Source organism: Eumetopias jubatus, unplaced genomic scaffold, assembly GCF_037043125.1.
Source record: "Eumetopias jubatus isolate StellerSeaLion01/CBP00866 unplaced genomic scaffold, mEumJub1_p1.0 scaffold_10, whole genome shotgun sequence".
NCBI classification, from domain to species: domain Eukaryota; kingdom Metazoa; phylum Chordata; class Mammalia; order Carnivora; family Otariidae; genus Eumetopias; species Eumetopias jubatus.
The window spans coordinates 79,916,408-79,935,874 of NW_028274816.1; the positions used below are offsets into that span (position 1 = coordinate 79,916,408).

General features: G+C 52.0%; 1 protein-coding gene across 9 annotated transcripts in view; it reads right to left on the minus strand.

Moving 5' to 3' along the window:
- Positions 1-19,467, minus strand: part of KIAA0753 (KIAA0753 ortholog) — a 47,171-nt gene that overhangs the window by 15,695 nt on the left and 12,009 nt on the right. For 6 of the 9 annotated variants that reach the window (XM_088028054.1, XM_088028055.1, XM_028124882.2 and 3 more), the window contains exons 4-11: positions 18,209-18,315; positions 17,102-17,164; positions 16,495-16,710; positions 14,639-14,849; positions 4,499-4,731; positions 3,211-3,377; positions 1,506-1,625; positions 505-594 (exon numbers count right to left, since the gene is read on the minus strand). In XM_088028054.1, coding sequence (XP_087884180.1) covers positions 505-594; positions 1,506-1,625; positions 3,211-3,377; positions 4,499-4,731; positions 14,639-14,849; positions 16,495-16,710; positions 17,102-17,164; positions 18,209-18,315 — 1,207 coding nt within the window. The remainder of the gene's footprint in view (positions 1-504; positions 595-1,505; positions 1,626-3,210; positions 3,378-4,498; positions 4,732-14,638; positions 14,850-16,494; positions 16,711-17,101; positions 17,165-18,208; positions 18,316-19,467) is intronic. The other 3 variants (XM_088028058.1, XM_088028057.1, XM_088028056.1) reach the window with 2 other exon arrangements.

The window sequence follows — 19,467 nt, forward strand, 5'->3', positions numbered from 1 at the left end:
AGGCCAAGTACCTGCACACGCACCTGCATGGCCAGACACACGTCCACCTCCTCCCGCCGAGAGCAGAGCACCGGGGCGGGGGGCGGGGCGGGGGGCAGCACAAGGAGACGCCAGGCTGACCTCTCAGCTCCCGCAACCCGCCAACGTCCGTTCAGTATCTAACTCCACAGAAGGAATACTTCGTAACAAAGCTACTGCCTACGATCCCGTGGGCACGCGTTCATCCAGCGAGGCCAGGCTGATGAGGTCCGGGGTACAAGCGCCCAGACCAGCTGCAGCAGGCGACTCCTGCTCAGAAGCAAACCCCCACCTCAACTCCAGCTTTCTACCCATTCCTGCAGAGTCCCTCCGTCCTGCCAGAGTCAGCAGCGAGTGCAGCAAGCCTCAGGGACAGTGCCGAAGACACTGTCCGTGCACTCCGCCAGGGGCTGCCCAGGTGCACACAGCCCCCCCACCCCCCCCGGAAGTGGCCGCCGCTCTCCCACCTGGGACATGGGGGCTCACCTCTGCCTCTGTGTCTTGTCCGAGCCCTCAGCTTTCAGTTCTTGCAGCTCCTTCAAGGTTTTACAAGCTTCAGCATCAAGCCAAGCGAGTCTGGTGGACAGTAAACAGACTCAGACCACCCACCTTGCCCCACAGGCCGCCGTCGCCACAGCCACGCCAGGGTCAGGGTCAGGGGCGCCGGGGCTGGGCTCCACAGGCGACACCACCTCCACCGCTGGAGCTCCTCACGTGAGGCGCCGTGCTGACGCACTCCCGGGTAGCGTGGACAGCCACCAAAACTGCCCACGAATATTCTCAAGAAAGAGAGCCATCGCTGTTCTTAGGATTTCCTGTTCGACCATAAAGTAAAGCTGCTGCTGGATCTTCGAGTTTAGAAGGAGGACACAGACACATAAAGCCAGAAAGGAAACGCTAACTTGGCACCACCTCAGAGCTCAGGGGGCTCTGAGTCCTTCAGTTTAGCATGCGTGACTAGCGTCCAATTACACAACAGCCCACACTCATTTTCACTTTCCCACAATGCAAGAACAATCTCGGCCACACAAACGCAGAGCTCCCTCCGGAATATTCTCACCTCACCCCCGATTCGAGCCTGTTTTGGGGCCCACGAAGCCCAGCCCTCTGCAGCAGGAAGCAGCCCGTCCCCTTCCGGGCCTCCATTCTTCACCCTCCAGCTCTGCCCCAGATCAGTCATAGCAGGCCCTTCCTGCGACTCTAAGTCACGGGGGCTGGGATTCTTCCAGCCCTGTTTCTAGAAGTCTCCATAGAGCTCACCGCTGCACCACACACAAAACAAGCAACCAGTGGACAACGGACACACATGATGTTGAGTGAAGAGAGTGAAAGGGGCTCGCCGTCTGCACTGGGCCATCCGACAGCAGAGCCGGTGGCTGACACTTTACATAACTGGCTTTATTCGTAGTACGCAGGTGAGGAGAGTCCACTCCAGAACCCGGGTGCGCCCTTTTTTTCTCAAAGATTTGAAAAATAGCAGCACAAACCTAACTGCTTCCTGCACAACAGCTCCCCTCAACGGACTCTCCTCCTGAGCCTCATCCTGCTGGAGCGACTGTTCTTTTGTGGCATCTTTGGGACTCGGCTTCACCTTCAGCCAGGCAGCACTGCAAAACGCAGGAAAGCACAGCTTTGGGACCGCGCCCTCTGCGCCCTCCGCGCCCTCTGCGCCCTCCACACCCACTGGCTCCCGGGGAGTCGACGGTGATCTACAGCAGGCACCTGAGTGGGAGCAGGTGCAAAGGAGAGTGAGCACACCCATGGAGCAGGCTCAGTGCCCAGGGACGTGTTTTCTCTGCTCCACACACACATCCCTGTTTTCAACGAAAACGGACTGACACGTAGCTTCAGGTCACTAATTACTTTAATACTGCAATGTCTTCAAGAGGCCCTCTCGCCCTCCGCACATGCCCTGAAGACAGCCCATGGGCTCGTGGAAGCCCAGTAGAAACGTCCACCAACGGATGTTTTCATGAGCTTCTAACTGAATTCAAGTCTTTATACTAACACACACATAAAAATGCAGAATTTAGGGCGCCTGGGAGGCTTAGTCGTTAAGCATCTGCCTCTGGCTCAGGTCATGATCCCAGGGTCCTGGGCTCGAGCCCCACATCGGGCTCCCTGCTCCGTGGGAAGGCTGCTTCTCCCTCTCCCACTCCCCCTGCTTGGGTTGCCTCTCTTGCTGTGTCTCTCTGTCAAATAAATAAAATCTTTAAAAATAAAAAATAAAATACAGAATTTAGAACAGATGAACACAAAAAAGCACATCAGGAAATCAGGCCTGATTTTAGATCCAGCTCTGCTATATAAGCAAGACATTAAATTCTCGAGATGTTGCTTCTTCAACTCTGAGGGGTTGACGAGCAAGCATGTCCATTCATACAGCATCATTCAAGTCTTCGGGGGAGCCCGGCCCACCAGGCTGCTCCCTTGTCACCTGCCAGCCTCGGGAAAGCTGGGGCACTCGGACCCCCTATCTTCTCGCTGGCCCTCTTCCCCACGCTCCTGCTTCCTGCTGGCCTGATCCCGGTCCCTTCCACTGTGCTCTCAACAACCCCTACCCCATGGTAAACGAACGGCCCTTTTTCTTAACCAATTCCTCACAGACTACTTCCACCTGACTGGCCCCTGTGGCCCCTGCAGGACCTGCCTCCCCCTAGCTTTGTGGAACAGGGCCTCATGACTGTGTGCAGTAACGTGGAGACAGATGGTAATGTCAGCATTATTCTCATTGTCCCCTGCAACAGTGAGATCCGCATGGTTTTATAATTCAAAATCTTGTCTTGAAATTAGGATTATTTTTAAATATTCATCCATTCAGCACAGAGTTACTGAACGCCCGCCAAGATCGGTCAGGGCAGAGACCCCATATGCCGGCCACTGGACATTCAGCTATGAAGAAGGCACAGCTCCTGGCCTCAGGCCACTAGAATCCACTGTGTGGAGACAGGTAGGGGCAAGCCTGTGACCCCCACATAGGACCACATACCCACAGCAGGTCGCGGCGGCCCACGGGAGGTTCCCCACCCCCAGTGGGAAGGAGAAAGACATCAACAGGCTTCTAGACAAACATTCTCCCGTATTTCTCACCCAAATGAGCTTCTGTTCTTAGTGGGAACTAAGGCTGCTGCTTTATTAGCTCTAAGCGATAGGGGACCCTCTGCTCTGCAGAGCACAAACCCGACCACGTACCACTTAGGAGATGCTGGTGGGGACGTAGGGTTCGGAGGCACCCAAGGGGCCCTGTTGTCTCTCGCAGGTTGCTGGTTCATTTTCAGTCTGGAGGACACTGTTGTGCGCTGCAATCGGCTTCTGCTCTGGGACTGGGTTGGTCTACTTCTTTCAGTTTTGTGGAGTCCCTGCAAGAGATAAATACCAACTACAGGGCCAGATGGGTATCAAAGAAGCTCGCTTTAACCTTTGGCCGATGGAAGCTTCAGGAATCCCCATGCTACACCAGGAACCTGCGTGAAAAGCACTGTGGCAAAAGCTGGGGGCAGGTGTGCCTCACACTGAGTGTGCCACACTGAGCGTTTCCACACTGAGCGTACCTCACACTGAGCGTTTCCACACTGACCTTGCCTCACACTGAGCGTACATGCTGTACTCCCTCCCCCGGGAGGCGATGGGGGTCAGGGGACGGGTGAAGCTGGACACCCTGTATTTGCCATCCTTTTATACGTATGTATGTATATTTATCTTTATGTTCTTTCCTAATGAAAGGGAAAAAAAAAGAGAAATCGCATGACATTCTTGGTTTACCCTAACCTCATCTATAATCTGGGAGCCAACTTCTTCCTGTGTTTCCAGAAGGCTGACTGGGCTCATGGAGGAGGAGCGTGCAGCTGTCTCTGAGCAAGAGCGCCGGCTACATGCAGACAGGCCCAGCCCTGACTGCCCGGTGACGCCCCACGGGGCTGAGCCAAGCCAGGACCTATCAGTCCCCGGGGGCCCCCTGACGATACTTAGGCCCGGCCGGCGGCAGTAACCACATTAAGGGTGTTTAGACTGGGAGGCGGTCTTCTGGCCGGTTCTCCACTTCAGTTACACTGTAAACAGAAGCTTAAATTATACTGTAGCTTCAAGCCAGCTGGCTTCCAAACACACAGAGAGCCCTGACCCTGTGATGCCTTTCCATGCCAAGTGATTATTTATCAATATTTATCCTCAGGAGGAAACGAATCTTCATGCTCTCCAATCTCACACTTCCAAAGCAGAAGCAGAAGGAACGGAATTTTAGAAAAGCCTGCCCTATTAAGACCATGATAGCAAATTCAAGCAGATCTCACCAAACCAGGACAAGAGAGACGCCCGGTCCTGGGAGCAGTATTAAAAACTGGTATTTTTCGGTTAAAAAGGCAAAAGCTACCCAGAGCCGAGCCAAGTCAACTACGTCTGGACAGTGGGCTCAGGACTCTGCAGACACACCACGAGCAGCCGGTGGCCATGGACATGGGCGGCGGGAGGAGCCGCTCCGTACCTGAGGCAGCCTCACCGGCACCTGGGCCTCCTTCTTCCCGAGTACCGTGCTCCTGGCCGCGGGCCTCCCTGCTGCCACTCCAGCTCTCGCCAGGGCCAGTGGATCTGCCGGGAGGCCAGTGCTGTGGTCTGGAACAGACAGGGCTTCTTCTGGAAAGATCTCCGCACCCGTCGCATCCAGCCCATTCTCCAACCTCCAGGTCGCTGCAGGCACTGCCCCAGGGGGACACTTATCTGTAGGACATTTCAGAAGGACAAACAGAGGGAAATGCTACTCAAGCGGGTGACAAGGATTTCCACAGACAGGTAAGCTCCAGACATCTAGCCCAGCCTGTAAATGATGTGGGAAACAAAGGCAGAAAAAAATTATTAAATTTCCTTACTCCCTAGAGTCCACTGACAAGGACTTGAAACAGGCTGAGCGACCTTCCTCTAGGAACTCAGCTGCCCCGATGTTAATGATGAGGGAACAGAAGGCAAGCTTAGGACAAAGCAGAAGCTGGTACCCTACAGACCCCCCCGCCCCCGCCCCGCGCCCACTTAGGGATATATGTGACATTCCTCAGGCACTCCTGGCCGCCCTAAAGGAAAAACAAACGGTTAACCGACAGAGATCACAGTCCTGCAGGACAGGAGTCTCCCTCCGTTTACAAATGTCCTAGTGATTTACAAGGAAGAAGCTTTCTCATCAATAGCCTAACTTCCAAAAGACCTATAACTCAGTTTCCTGAAGCTCTAACATCACCCTCCCCTCCATGAAATTGCGGGAGGTTGAGGCAGAAGGAAATGTAAATAAAACCGAATTTCTTTTGAACCTGAAGCCCGCTGACAAGGACTTGTGACAGGAATGTAACATTCCTCCAGGAAACTCCCAACTGTCTTCATGTTCGTGCCTCATTAGAGGGGGACATAGCCTTGGCTTGACAACAACCAGGTCTCCAATATCCTGAGAGTCTTCTTTAGCATATGACAGTCCTTCTGGACACCCTCTTTGTCCTCACCTCCCCAACTCCTGAGTATGTAACAGGCCCCTCCTCAAGACCACAGGGCAGCAGCTCTCTCTGCCTACAGGTCCCGTCCCCGTGCTGTAATAAACCACCATTTTGCACCAAAGACGCCTCATGAATTACTTCTTGGTCGTCGGCTCCTGACTCCACCCCACTGAACCTCACCCATATTCCAAAACTGTATCATTAATACTTTGCTAAGGGCGGGGCGCCTGGGTGGCTCCGTCGTTGAGTGTCTGCCTTCGGTTCAGGTCATGGTCCCAGGGTCCTGGGGTCGAGCCCCGCATCGGGCTCCCTGCTCAAGGGAGTCTGCTCCTCCCTCTCCCTCTCCCCCTGCTTGTTTCTCCTCTCGCTGTGTCTCTGTCAAATAAATAAAGTCTTAAAAAAAAAAAAAATACTGTGCTAAGGGCAAAAGGCAATTCTAGTCTGACCCCCACGCCCCAATCCTGTAAATCTACTTTAACATACAGAAATTCCTTCGGAAACTTCCTTTATCTCTAAACCCTCCAGGATACATGTTCGCAACCATCCCCCGAGCATATGACCCACCGATAGACATCTGAAGGGGCTCATGACTCAGGTTTTATGAGACGGTCATAAATGACCTTTTCCCAACAATAGCTAGCCCCCTCAGGGTCCTGGAAACCTCACTTCCAAATTCCTTAGAGACTTACGCTAACCCTAACCCCCTCCCAACTTGAAAGTATATAATGGGCCGCCACTCATGACCCTGGTGCCTCTCTTTCTGCCCACGGGTCCTGAACCTGTGCTTTAATAAAATCACCTTTTTTAAAGCACTGAAAATGTCTCAAGAATTCTTTCTTGGCCGTCGGCTTCAAGCCCTAATAACGTCTTTCCCACATCATAAACACAGAGGCATTTTGCTGCCGAAGTCACTTCTCGCCCTGTGACTCCCACGTGGACCCACATGCCGCGGCTGAAGCCCAGGCTCACCTCCCACACAGTGCTCCTTCCCAGTCCCTCGGACCCCAGCCCTGACTGCCTGCCCCAGTCACCCGGGGCAGACGTGTGGTATCCCGTGACTATGATAACGGCATCTCCTGACCGACCCCTTCTCTGTCTCCAGTCACCCCACAGGGCTACCAAACGTGTTTTTTCTAAGATGCAAATATTTAACTGTCATTTCTCAAAACCACCATCCATCCACAAGGTTCAACAGGCAGCGGGAAAATAAAATGGTCTTTAGTTGAATATGAGATGATGTTTTCTACACAGAAAATCCAAGAGAATCTACACATAGTTAAACGAGGAAGAGGGTTTCTGGATAAAAGAAAAAATATGAAAATCGGTATCATTCCCACATATCAAAATAACTAGAGAAAATATAAGAGAAAAATATCCTGTCTGCATCAACAACAAAAACTATAAGGCACTTTGGAAGAAATCTAACAAAAGATGCGTAAGAGTCACAGAAAATATTCAAAAGTATTTTAAAGGACACAAAAGAAGATCTGAGTAAGTTGTTTTGAAGAATGGAAAGAACACAGTGAAGACGTCATTCTCCCCTAAGTAGTCCAGCATTTCAAATGCAAATTTAATTAAAATCCAAGCAGATCTTTTTGTGGATTGAAACAGGCTGATCCTACACTTGTGAGGACAATCCCAAACCAGCCCAGACAGCTCTGGAGAAGCACCACCAGGCGGGGGCGGGAGGGGCGGGTCCCCAGAGGTCCGTGGTCGTGTCCCCCCGCCCCACCGTCCTGATGCAGGGCCCAGCACAGCTTGGGGCGGCTGGCGGCCACGGGGACAAAACAAAACACGGCCTCGCCTCACACTCAGCATCACTTAAATTTAAATGAAACGAAGACAGAAATGGAACAGGAAAACTTGAAAGGTTTTAGAAGAAAGTACAGGAGAAAGGACGAAGTCAGGGCGGCAAAGCCTCTAAGAATAACGCTGATACACTCAATGAGAGCTCATGGCAGCGTCCTTCCTGCAGGAAGACCCGATACACTGCACAGACAGGCCAGAGTCGGAGGCAGAGATCAGGAACGCACGTCATGACCACGGGACTAACATCTAGGGTATATTACAAGCATCTACAAATCTACAGGAAAAATACATAACCCAATAGAAAAAGAGGCAAAGGATAGAAATAGGCAATTTAGAGAGTAAAATCTGAAGTGTCCATAAAACATGAAGAGATGGTCACCAATAATCAGAGAAATCCAAACTGAAACAACCAAGTATGGCTTCCCGTCCATAAGACTGGGGGAGGGGTCCAAGGTGACGACCCCCAGGCGGCCCTGGGGATGACAGGGGTGTGGACAGACGAGGGCGCCCGGAGAGCACCCATGAGCCGCAGGTGCAGGAGTGAACCGGCCGCCGATGCAGGACAGCGTGGTGGCTCTGATGAGACTCGCCCAGGCTGCAGCCTCACCCTGGGACCCGGGGCCCGCGCTCGGCCAGAGGGACTCCCACCATCAGTGTTTAGGACAGCGAAACACGGGGAGTGCAGACAACAAACCGCGGTCCGGTCGCGCAGGGAAACCAGACGGACGTGAGACTCATGAATCACAACCCAGGCATCAACGTAAACGCCCCGGGGAGGGGGAGGCCCCCAACAGCAAAGGGGGACACATCCTGGGAGGGGTCCTTTACATGTGCCAGACGACGGAGCAAACGACACACCGTCTATGAATGGACGCACAGCAGCACAAGCACAACAACAGGCCCAGATGACCATAAAAACAGGAGCGACCGTGGGCGAGGGAAGGAGGCGAACAGGGTGGGGAGAGAAACAGAAAAGGGGCTTCAGGGGCGCCCGGCGGCGACAACCACCCCTCGGTCTGGAGCAGCGGAGACCACGGTGAGCAGCGCTCTCCGCTGTGCCATCTCGATCTGCACCCCACTCTCTCAGCTCTGGCCAGAGGCGCCCACGTCCGGGCCTCCCCGCGGCACACGCAGCAGGCGGGACACGGCCACCACAGTCCTACAGATGAGGAAGCAAACCGCCAAGTGGCAGGGCCGCACCCTCAGACTTCGGGTCCAGGGCTGGGCCCGTGCCTTCTACTCTGCCGTCAGGGACGCTGGGACAGCTCCACAGAAACACACTTTCCTGGCTACGCAAGCCCGCTTACTCTGCCACGGCCCAATCGTTTATGATTTTAGAAATGGACAAAACTCATTTTTAATGGCCACCAAAGATCTGCTTTCTCAGCTAGAACCTGCCTATCACAATCCAATCTTTCCTTAGTAGCTTGAGATTGCCATGAGGAACTAAAAACACCTGCCATTTCATGGCACACAGTGATTATCCAATTTGCTACTTACCCCCAAGTCCGTCATGCAGGATGAGGACCAGCATCCTCACTTCACAGATGGAAAAATGAAGGTTGAGGGATGAAGTCCTCAGCTTCATCTGGTGACCAGGGTCACCAGTGCGGTCCTTCTGGCCTGTTTGCCGCGGGCGTGCGCCTTCCTGCTCTCCCAGATTGGTTCTGTGGTGAGCTTCAGACAAGCAGCTTTCCAGCCGCTCTCTCTGACGCAGGGGCTCACCTTGAGCTCATCACTTATGGCTCCTGTACTCTTCTAAGCTGGTTAGGAAACACATCTGTGTGTAGGCCTGAGAAACCGTGCACGTCTCCCCCCGGCCCCCAGATGCAGCGTCGTGTGGTTGCCGTTGAGAAGCCTGTCCTCCTGCAGACACACGTCCTCCTGGAGCCTGTCACGCGGGCGCCTAGCTCTGGGCCCACAAGGGGCCGCCAGCCAGTTGCGGGGGTGTAAGGGAAAAGCGGGCCAACTTGGGGCTGAGTTCTACTGCCCACCGGTGAAGGGGAGAGAGCCACAGGGCGCTAAGTACATATCTAGTCGCAGTCCAGCAAATTCGGTTTTGTGACATCTGCATCAGAGATGGTGCCACAGAATGAGTGGCAGACTGAGACGCAGATCAAATGAACATTGGTACATAACCTCCAACCCAGCAGAGGAAACAGTCAAACAGGCTAAGCTCATGAATATAGTAAATTACAGCAAGGGCAGAGAAAACCTTGGCAAACGAGACACACAAACTAAGGTTGAAGTTCAAGCGCGTCCTTCATCTTGGCAGACCTGACTGGGTGAAAGACAAAACTCACCAACAGCCGCCTACTTACAAGCGAAATCCCTAGAATGGCAGTGGAGGATGGAGCCCCGGGAGAGGGGTGCTAGTCTAGGCACGCGCCACACCAGCTCAGCACAGACGGCCATCCAGGTGAGCGGCACCGAGGCTCGGAGACAGGTGTGCAGCAATAGCGGCATGGAAAATGCCCCAGGAGACCCACAGCCTGGAGGGCCCAGCATCTCAGCACGGGTTCAAGCAGACGGAGCAGAAACCCAATGAGAGATCGAGTCTCAAGCATCACAAGACACCTGAACAGACCTTTACATCAGCCATCTGCAGATTGTGTAAACGAAACCAGAAGACTATGGGACAAAAAGCAATAAAGGAACAAAGACTGGAAATAAACCACGGATGATACAACTCTGTACACAGCAAAACACAATTTACCGACAAAGTATTAGAAAACGGGAGCACAGCAAGATTGCTTGATATGAGAGAACGCATAAAATCAGACGTCTGGGGCGCCTGGGTGGCTCAGTGGGTTAAGCGACTGCCTTCGGCTCAGGTCATGATCCTGGAGTCCCGGGATCGAGTCCCACATCGGGCTCCCTGCTCGGCGGGGAGTCTGCTTCTCCCTCTGACCCTCTTCCCTCTCGTGCTCTCTATCTCTCATTCTCTCTCTCTCAAATAAATAAATAAAATCTTTAAAAAAAAAAAATCAGACGTCTATGTATCAGCACGCACGTCAGGAGTTAAAGTTTTTTTTGTTTTGTTTTTTATTAAAGATTTTATTTATTTATTTGACAGAGAGAGACACAGCGAGAGAGGGAACACAAGCAGGGGGAGTGGGAGAGGGGGAAGCAGGCTTCCCGCGGAGCAGGGAGCCCGATGCGGGGCTCGATCCCAGGACCCCGGGATCATGACCTGAGCCGAAGGCAGATGCCCAACGACTGAGCCTCCCAGGCGCCCCTGGAGTTAAAGGTTTTAAAGGACGCCACACACGAGAGCATGGCGGAATAAATCGAGTGAAAGCTGCACTAGAGCCAACACGCGCACACGGTCTATACCTGAGAGGATCTGAGGACACCTGAAACAAATGGAGGCCCCGTCTGTGAATCGGGAAATTCAGTATTAGAGACATTAACCCCTCGTCAGAATTCCGGGATGCTGTCTGTTGCTGTGTCTGTGTGTGGGGGGACGGGGAGTGGCTGTGGGTGGAAATCATATTCTGATTCTGAAACTCCTGTGGAAATGCTGAGGGTCAAGGTCAGCAAAGGCATTCCGGAACAACAGGTGGCAGAGTGTTCCAGAGTCAGAATGAAGACGGTGCACACGAGCCCAGGGCCCAGCAGCGACATCCATGGCAGAGAACACGGGGCCCAGAAAGAGACCCACACATGTGCGGACACTTAATTTACAACAAGAGCGGCATTCTTTGCCACTTTGGGGAAGGAATAATCTTTTCAAATGAAACTTCTCTAGGAAATAAACAGGAAAGGTCCTCTTAACTTTGGCATAGGGAAAAGCTTCAACAAGATGTAAAAACAAACACAAAATATCTTACAGGAAAATACTGCTCCCTTGGACCACAGTGAAATTACCAATTCTGTTTATCAAGGCACAACTGCAACATTTAGAAGCAAGCCGTATCTTATTTCTCAATACGTGTTTACAGCACAGATAAGTGAGTTAGGGTCCATACGCAGAATACTCCTACAAAGAACTACAAATCCAGTTTTGAAAAAAAAAGGAGACGAAGAAAATAAGGAAGGAAGAGAAGGAAAATGTGAAAGAGGGAGGGAGGGGGGCAAGAGACTTGAACTGGCACTTCCCAGGAGGAGGCATATAAATGGGGTATAAACACATGAAAACGTACTCACACCATCACTCAAACAGAAAATGTAAATTAAAGCCAGAATGAGGGGCGCCTGGGGGGCTCAGTCAGTGAGGTGTCTGCCTTCGGCTCAGGTCGTGATCCCGGGCTCCTGGGATCGAGCCCCGTGTCGGGCTCCCTGCTCCGCGGGAAGCCTGCTTCTCCCTCTCCCTCTGCTTGTGCGCTCTCAAATTAACAAACAAAATCTATCAATCAATCAATCAAACCAGAATGACAGCCGGGGCTCCTGGGTGGTGCCGCTGTTTGAGTGTCTGACTCTTGGCTTCAGCTCAAGTCTGATCTCAGGGTCCTGGGATCAAACCTTGCGTCGGGCTCTGCGCTCAGCATGGAGTCGCCTTGGGATTCCCTCCCGCTCTGTTTCTGCCATGCCCCCCGCCCCCCCCCCGCTCTCTCTAATAAATAAACCTTTAAAAAACAAAACCAGAACGATAGTCTACGCTCCTAGCAGGAGGCTATGCTTATGAAGACTAATGAGTGCGGGCAAGGATGTGTGGCAGCGGCTGCCACGCGCTGCTGGTCAGCATGAAACCGGAAACGCTACTTTGAAAAAACTCCTGACCTATTACAGTTGAACAAACGCATCCGCTAGGAGCTGCCCATGATACCCCGGGAATGCACCCAACACAAACACACATACACACGCACCAAGAGACACACCCAAGAGCAGCAGCTTTGTTTGTAATCGTACAGACCTGGGAAAACCCCGATGATGAAGACAACAGAACCATGCTCCACTTACACAGCGGGACGCGACAACGAGCCGCACAAACACGACTCTCACAAAACATGAGCGAAGAGGCCGGTCCCAAGAAAATACCCGTTGTGTAATTCTAGGCATATAAAGCTCATACAGTTCCAGATCCGGCAAAAACCAAAGTACAGCACAGAAAATCAGAGTAACATTTAATCTGGGGGAGGAGGCGAGGCATGGAGATTGGAAGAGGGGATTACTTAGTGCTTGTAATGTCCCATTTCCTGACTTAGGTCGTGGCTTTACAGATGTTTGTTTTCTCATAAACTGAGCTGTAAAACTTGTATCTTGTGTACTTTCCTATCTGTATATTCTACTTCAATTGAAACAGGAAAATTAGTTTACTGGATTCGTCCACACCGACTCCAATGGCACATTAAAAAATTCAACATTAAAATCTTGAAACTATTTTAAAACACTATCAACGTATATATTTCTATCAGTTTAACATCAAAAAAGGAAAAAGTAGAAAAAAAGAAAATCTCTTCACAAAACTGGAAAAAGAAACAGAAGAATATTTCCTCTAACTTCGCACTCAGACACGCGAAAACACAACAGCGAGGCTCACACGTCAACAGATCCCATGAAATCCGGGGGGAAACGATGCCCCGACTACAGCTATCACCCAATATTGTTCTGAACTAAATTCTGTCCAGTAAGAAGAGAAAAAAGAAAAGGTATAAAAATTGTAAAGAGAGAAGCAGAGCTTTACTTATTTGTAGGTGATCTCATCTATCTGGAAAAACAAAAGAATTAACAAAACCTCATTACTCATCAAATCTAAAACATCAAGACATCCTTAATTTTATGCACCAGTGGGAAATTTTAAAACACTGCCAATTAATTGTAAGATATCATCAATGTAAGAACGTACCCCAATCTCAGAAATGTTCCACCGCACCCCTCAGAACCAACGAAACGCAGCGTGGTTGCCGCCCGGAGGTCTGGGCAGGGTCCCACGGCTCTGCTGGAAGGAGCGAGAACCCGCTTCGACACACACTAAAAAGATGATCCCGTTCACAGTAGCACTAAAAACCACAAAATGAGGGCGCCTGAGTGGCTCAGTTGGTTAAGCGACGGCCTTCGGCTCAGGTCATGATCCTGGAGTCCCGGGATCGAGCCCCACGTCGGGCTCCCCACTCAGCGGGGAGTCTGCGTCTCCCTCTGACCCTCTTCCCTCTCGTGCTCTCTATCTCTCATTCTCTCTCTCTCAAATAAATAAATAAAATCTTTAAAAAAAAAAAAAACCACAAAATGAGAAAACTGGACATGAACCTAACAAGGAATCCAGGAGTTCCTAGTAACCCTACCTCAGGAATTCTCATATGCCGAAAACCATACCCTTCACCTGCAGGGAGGCAGAAAGGGCACCATGGTGTCATTCCCCCCCAGCAGGCCAGCCTGTGAACTCGAGGGGCCCATCACACCCCCCACGGCCTCTGTCCTGGAACCTGACTAGCACCTTCTAAATTCCTCTGAAGATACGCAATCTCCATCAGCAAAATTTGAAGAAGAACAACAAAGAGGAGGAGCCTCCTGAAATAGTAAAATACATAAGAACGATGATTCTGCCCACAAAGTGCAGATCTCTGTTCCAGGAAAGGGATCCTAAACCAAGTGACTGAGAGAAATATTTGCAATCCGTGCAAACCCAGAAAGGAGGCCCAGAGTGCAGGAAGACCCTCTGCCATGCAAGAGCATGATGCCGGCCCCCAGAGGGCCGAGGGCGTGCCCAGAGGAGGGGGCACACGCCCGGGAGCCCACCACGACCTTCCTCCCTGAGTCAGGACAGGACAAGACACTGGAAGATTCTTACAATTTCACGACATCAAGTCCTTGGCAAGGATGTGGGAAATACACTCTGATGCTCACTGTTCACCAACATCACCGTGGGCCTGTTCAAGGGCAAGCTGGCGACCCGTCGAAACATGCACAAGCCAGCAATTCTAGTTCTGGGGCCAGCAAGTCATTGATTACCTGCGCTAAAAACATACACACACGTCGCATGGCCACCCGTGCATATGTGTGTGCCTATCAGTAAAATCTAAATAAACAAACGTTTAAAAAGGGCGGTTCTCACTTCCAGCTCTTCAGGAATCTCCTTTGGGTGACCCAAGCGTGATGATGTGGAAGAGAGAACCTGACGTTCCCCACCCTCCTCTATGGGGGGCCCTTCCTCTACGGGGGACGACCCTCCTCTATGCGAGGGGACCCTCCCTCTAGGGGGGCTCCTTCCACTACAGGGGACCCTGCTCTGCGGGGGACCCTCCAGCCTCTCACCCAAGGGCACACTCTGGTTGCTACTTGCTTCCCTGGGTTCAAGTGCACCTGCTGTGGACCAGGGTTTAAGTCCTGACCTCCCCTCCACGCAGCCTCTGTGTGGGCCAGAACCAAACGCCACACTGTGAACGCCTCAGGACACATACCAGCAAGGAGCGTTTTTGCCCCCGAAGGCCATCTCGCTTCCTCTGGAAATGTCTCCTTTGCTACAAGGGCTCTCTTCTCACTCTTGGGCGAAGGACTCTGCCATCTCTCCAAGGCCCTGTGGCCACCAACAGGAAACCTGCTCCGAGTTTCCGTGACACTTTTCTTCACTTGTTTTGGTGACGGTTTCTTCTCCAGGAGGGATTCCAAAGCCTGCCATGAAACAGCCCATTATTGTCTTCGATTATCTCATCAAAGTCCGCTGCTGACCACAAACCCGAAAATCAGGCCCCCAGACAACATGTCATTACACGTCCATGTCTAGTGGTCAATGGCATGTCGTTTAGCTGGAAAACTGAGGACATCTACTCAATAAGAGAATTCTGCATGTCCTTTTACACATTTAGCTCACTGAAACCAACAGCACAAAGAAGAAGAACAGGACTACTTTTAAAGGCGTCCAAATCCACCATATTCTAGAAACCAACCACGGTCTTCAGAGCCTAATCCTACATGCTTTATAGATGTCTTAATTCTTGATAAAAATCTCATACACTCAAATGGTATTTTCAGTGGGCAAAGGAACTACGTGTAACATACCTTTTCATAAACCACCGCATGCCCAGGGCCATGGCCACCGGCCCACCCACCCCACGTGCCCCCATTCCTACAAGAGGCACCTCTTGCTCATCAGTGGGCAGCGAGCGCCAGCCTCCAGCGGGACTGTGCAAACTGAAGACAACCGGGCGTGGCCGGGGAGACTTACTCCAGGGACAGTAAGGCACAAGGACAGCAAGCCGTGGGAGGTGCAGCCCGTCAATGGGACAGAGTTCCTCGCATTACTGACAAGAGTGTGTAAGAAGCATCACATTAAGGTGCTCCTGCTTAAACTCCGGGAAGGGACTAGATAAGTCCTTGAACTCTTTCCAGGAGATGAAGATGGGCCCACCACGTCTGTGACGGGCAAGCGTAAAAAGCACCACATGACCTGCCACGCTGTCAGAGGTCTGCACCCGACAACGTTCCTGGGCTGAGTCCTCCGGGCACCGGTGCCACCTGCAAACCACACACGCCGTGCCGGCGACGGTCAAGGAGGAGGGCCCGCGGGGGCCACCGAGGGCTGGTTAACTTAGCCCAGAAGTCTCCCTCCAGCGCACCTGTCCCCCGTGTACCACCAACAGGAAGGTCGCCTTTCGCCTGTGGACAGATGTGGGGGTCGGAGCTAACTCCAGCGAGGCAGAGTCACGGGGACAGTGTGCGAGGAACGTCGGTGGCGCCTCTGGGACCTTCTTCATCCGCAGCGCGCCGGTCATAAAGCCTGTGCAGCTCGCAGCACTGCAGCAGGGGCAGGACGGCACAAGACGGGAGCACCCTGCTCTTGCCGGCTCTGTCCCGACTAGTACCTGCCAGGGGACGGCCGGGCGTCTCCAGCCGTTGCACGGCCTCAAGCGCCTCTTCTTCCCAGAAGTCCACCGAGACAGCACGCACACTCCCATCCAAGCACTAACCGAAGAGTGTGTTACTGCTCTCCTTTTCTGTGCTAACAGGTCCTCTCTCGAGTGGCACGGCCAAGGGATGGAACTTTCTGGTGAATCAACGAACTGGTTAAGAGTCGATGCACGTTCTATACCCAAGCCACCCATTCTCAAACAAGTGAGGTACAATGTCACAGGCTAGACTGTAAAGCTGACAAAATGAAAACCAAGTGCGTCCTCCGTCCTCTGCAAAGCTCAAATTCACCAGGCGGCAGCTTTGTCTTGTCTTCTCCTTAAATCCCAACGGAACCAGGCCACAGTAAGCATTACCTCCCTGCTTAGAAACAAAGCACTTTTAACAAAACCTGGAGTCCGTTTCATACCTCGATCTGTCGCAGGATGTCCACAACCACATCAGGGACGGAAGGGTCAGCGTCCAGCTTGGCGGAGCAGAGCGACAGCCGGCGGATAAGGCTGCCCAGCTGCCTACAGCGCGCAGGAACTGGGTGCTCCCCACGGTCCATAAGCTGTGTCACCAACACCTGTAAGGCCCGGATGGCTCCTCGGTGGGCAGCCGCCAGCCGTGACATCACCCATGACTGGCGATGAATGGGGGGGGGCAGTTATTTCAGAATTCAGAACTTCACATTAGTCCCACCCTCCCGAGGATTTGTGGCCTGTCTTCTTTCTAGACAACTTTGTACTCGGACACTTTCTCACAGCAGGGAATTACGAAGTTCAAAGGTTTTCTCTGACAAATAGCTTTTTCCTTCCTATTATCAGTTTCTTACACCAGCAGCAACAGAGTCTGTTCCTTGGAGGGCCACACCAAATGCAGGATACTGATAGTGCTCGTGCCCCCACCCCAGACCCGTCTCTACAAGCACCGTGCACCTGTTAGTGCAGAGAACCCACACGCACAATCCCCACGAGACACTGGAAACGCAACTTATAAACAAGCAGTATCCATCATGACAGACTGCGTCATACCTTCTTCGTGTGTCTGATTTTATGTGGACTCAATTTATCCAACTCTTCCTGGATCTCTTTCACCTGTTTCGTAAAGGGGAAAAAGTGAAGACTTCAGACCCGTTCACTGATCTGTCTTGTCCAAATACAATCACTGCTTAATTCAAGTCACTTGAAATGAGACAAGGCTCTTTCTTCACTTGTGACCCAAAACACGGTCCCCAGCTTCAAGTTCAAGACAGTGAAGGGAGCACAGTGTCCCCCCCATCCCTTGGTCCCAGCATCACGGGAACCTCCCAGGAGGGAGAAAAGGTGGGGGGTCACGCTGCAGCGTGGGCTGCACCATGCTGGGAGAGCCCTGCCAGGGTCAGATGCGTGCTCCAGAACAACCTCAGTGGCTGCAGTGTGGAGCGAGGACTGAAGCACCACCCCCACAACACGGAGCAAAGTCTAATTCAGGCATCTCTCCTTTTACAGGAAAACATTCAGCTTTTGGTTCAAGCAGTAAAGCCAGCCTGTGACGTAGGTGACGGGAAAGGAGTCAAAGGTGGATTCGTGAGAAAGGCGCTCCAGTTAAAACAGACATCTAAGAGCAATCTATCTGCAACGTAAACAACGGGAACGCCTGCTCACCAAGACCCTCAGCACGCCTCCCTCCTTCACTGTTCAACAAGACAACCGCACGATCTGCCATTACTCAGCATCTGGCCCAGCACAGACGGGAGGCAGGCGGGAAAGTGACCAGGCCCCGTCCCTCTAACACCGGGGCACCAGCTGGGGCCCGGGGGCTTCAGGGTCACCGGTCCACTCGAGTCTGGCCACAGAAATACATGCTCTACCAGCACCGTTTTCCAGGATAGGACTCACACTCTCAGATTCTCAAGAACGTATGACCCCAAAAAGCCAAAAACCACTCTTTAAGGACTTCGACCCTATATTCACATTACACAAACACACATGAAGGCAGAGGGCAAAAACAAAAGAACCACTCGTCCACACGTTCAGGAAATTCAGGCTCAGAAACGCAACAGGAGTCACGTGGGACACCGCACTCGTGCTGCTGAGACGGGGCAGGGGAAGCTCTCGGTAGGGCCCCCAAGGCCGGCGGCCGCTCCCCCACTCCCATACCTGCTGCTGCAGGACATAGAGCATCCGGGCGGAGCGCACGGATTGCTCCTGCCTCCGGACTTGGACTCGCCGCTCCTCATCTGGATCCAAAGCTTCTTCTGCTCTACCTGAAAACAGTGTTTCCCCAAAAGTGGATTATACATACATACAAAAACGCATGAAAACTTCAATTATTCCAAGACATAATAAAGCTGAAGATCTCTAGTTTTATAAAAACAAAACAATGGGGCTCCCACAAAAAATTCTCCACCAGCCAAGAAATGAGGAAGGAGCGGGCCTGTGTGTGACCCAGTCGGAAGAGACACAGGACCTCAGACCAAGCTCCCGCCACTTGGGAGTCCCGGAACCAGACCCCAGCGGGAGCTTCCGCCGCTGCCAAGCACCGCTGACTACTTTGAAATTCTTTCTACTGAGCCCAAACCTGTAACGCTATTTTTTTCAGAAACCCTTTATTGGCCTATTTTATGTTCGGCAAGATTTCTTTGATACTTTCTTATCTTGAATCCAAAAGAGAAATCCTTTCTTAACACGTTCAGACTGCTCGAAATGTCCAAAGCCTTGACGTCTTTGTCAGGGAGCGCACCCTTGTACCCATGGGTGCCCCAGGTTTTCAAACCACATGCTCAAAGAAACGGTTTCTGGGGGACTCTGACGGCTGTGCAAGCATCCGCTCTGGAGCCAGTGGTTTTCCAGTACGTTTATCCAAAACAAGCTCTTATGCAAAATCCCAGGATACAAGTCAGAAAAAGCCGTGTTTTATTAGTGCAAGTGTATCTTATAAACTCAAATATTTAACATTTACTCATTAAGAAGCCAAATGATGAAAAATTTTTGTTTTGAGAAAAGCAAAACTTTGAAATCGGGAGTTCTGGGTACAGACACCTGCTCATGGGGCCAACCAGCCAGACTTCTGTCTCGTGTGGGCCGCGCAGCACGGAGAAATGCAGGTGCCACGTGCGTGTGTGAATGTCATGGACACTGCTCCGATGGGGCTCCAAACCACCACCCGGCAGGCGGTTCTGAGACAAGGGGTCTACAGAGCCGCACCCGGGAAGCACCCTGGGCACGTCAGGGCCCCCGGAAGTGTGGTCCGCAGAGGGGGCCGTGGCAAACTGTGCCCAGGCCACGATGAGTAAGCGCAGAAATTTAAACTATGCACGTACAGGTTTTTATAGCTATTTGCCATCGTGGTGACACTTCTGCTATAGTTCAGAAGGTATGATTTGTGACAACTTGAAATTTTAAACTAACAAATAAAT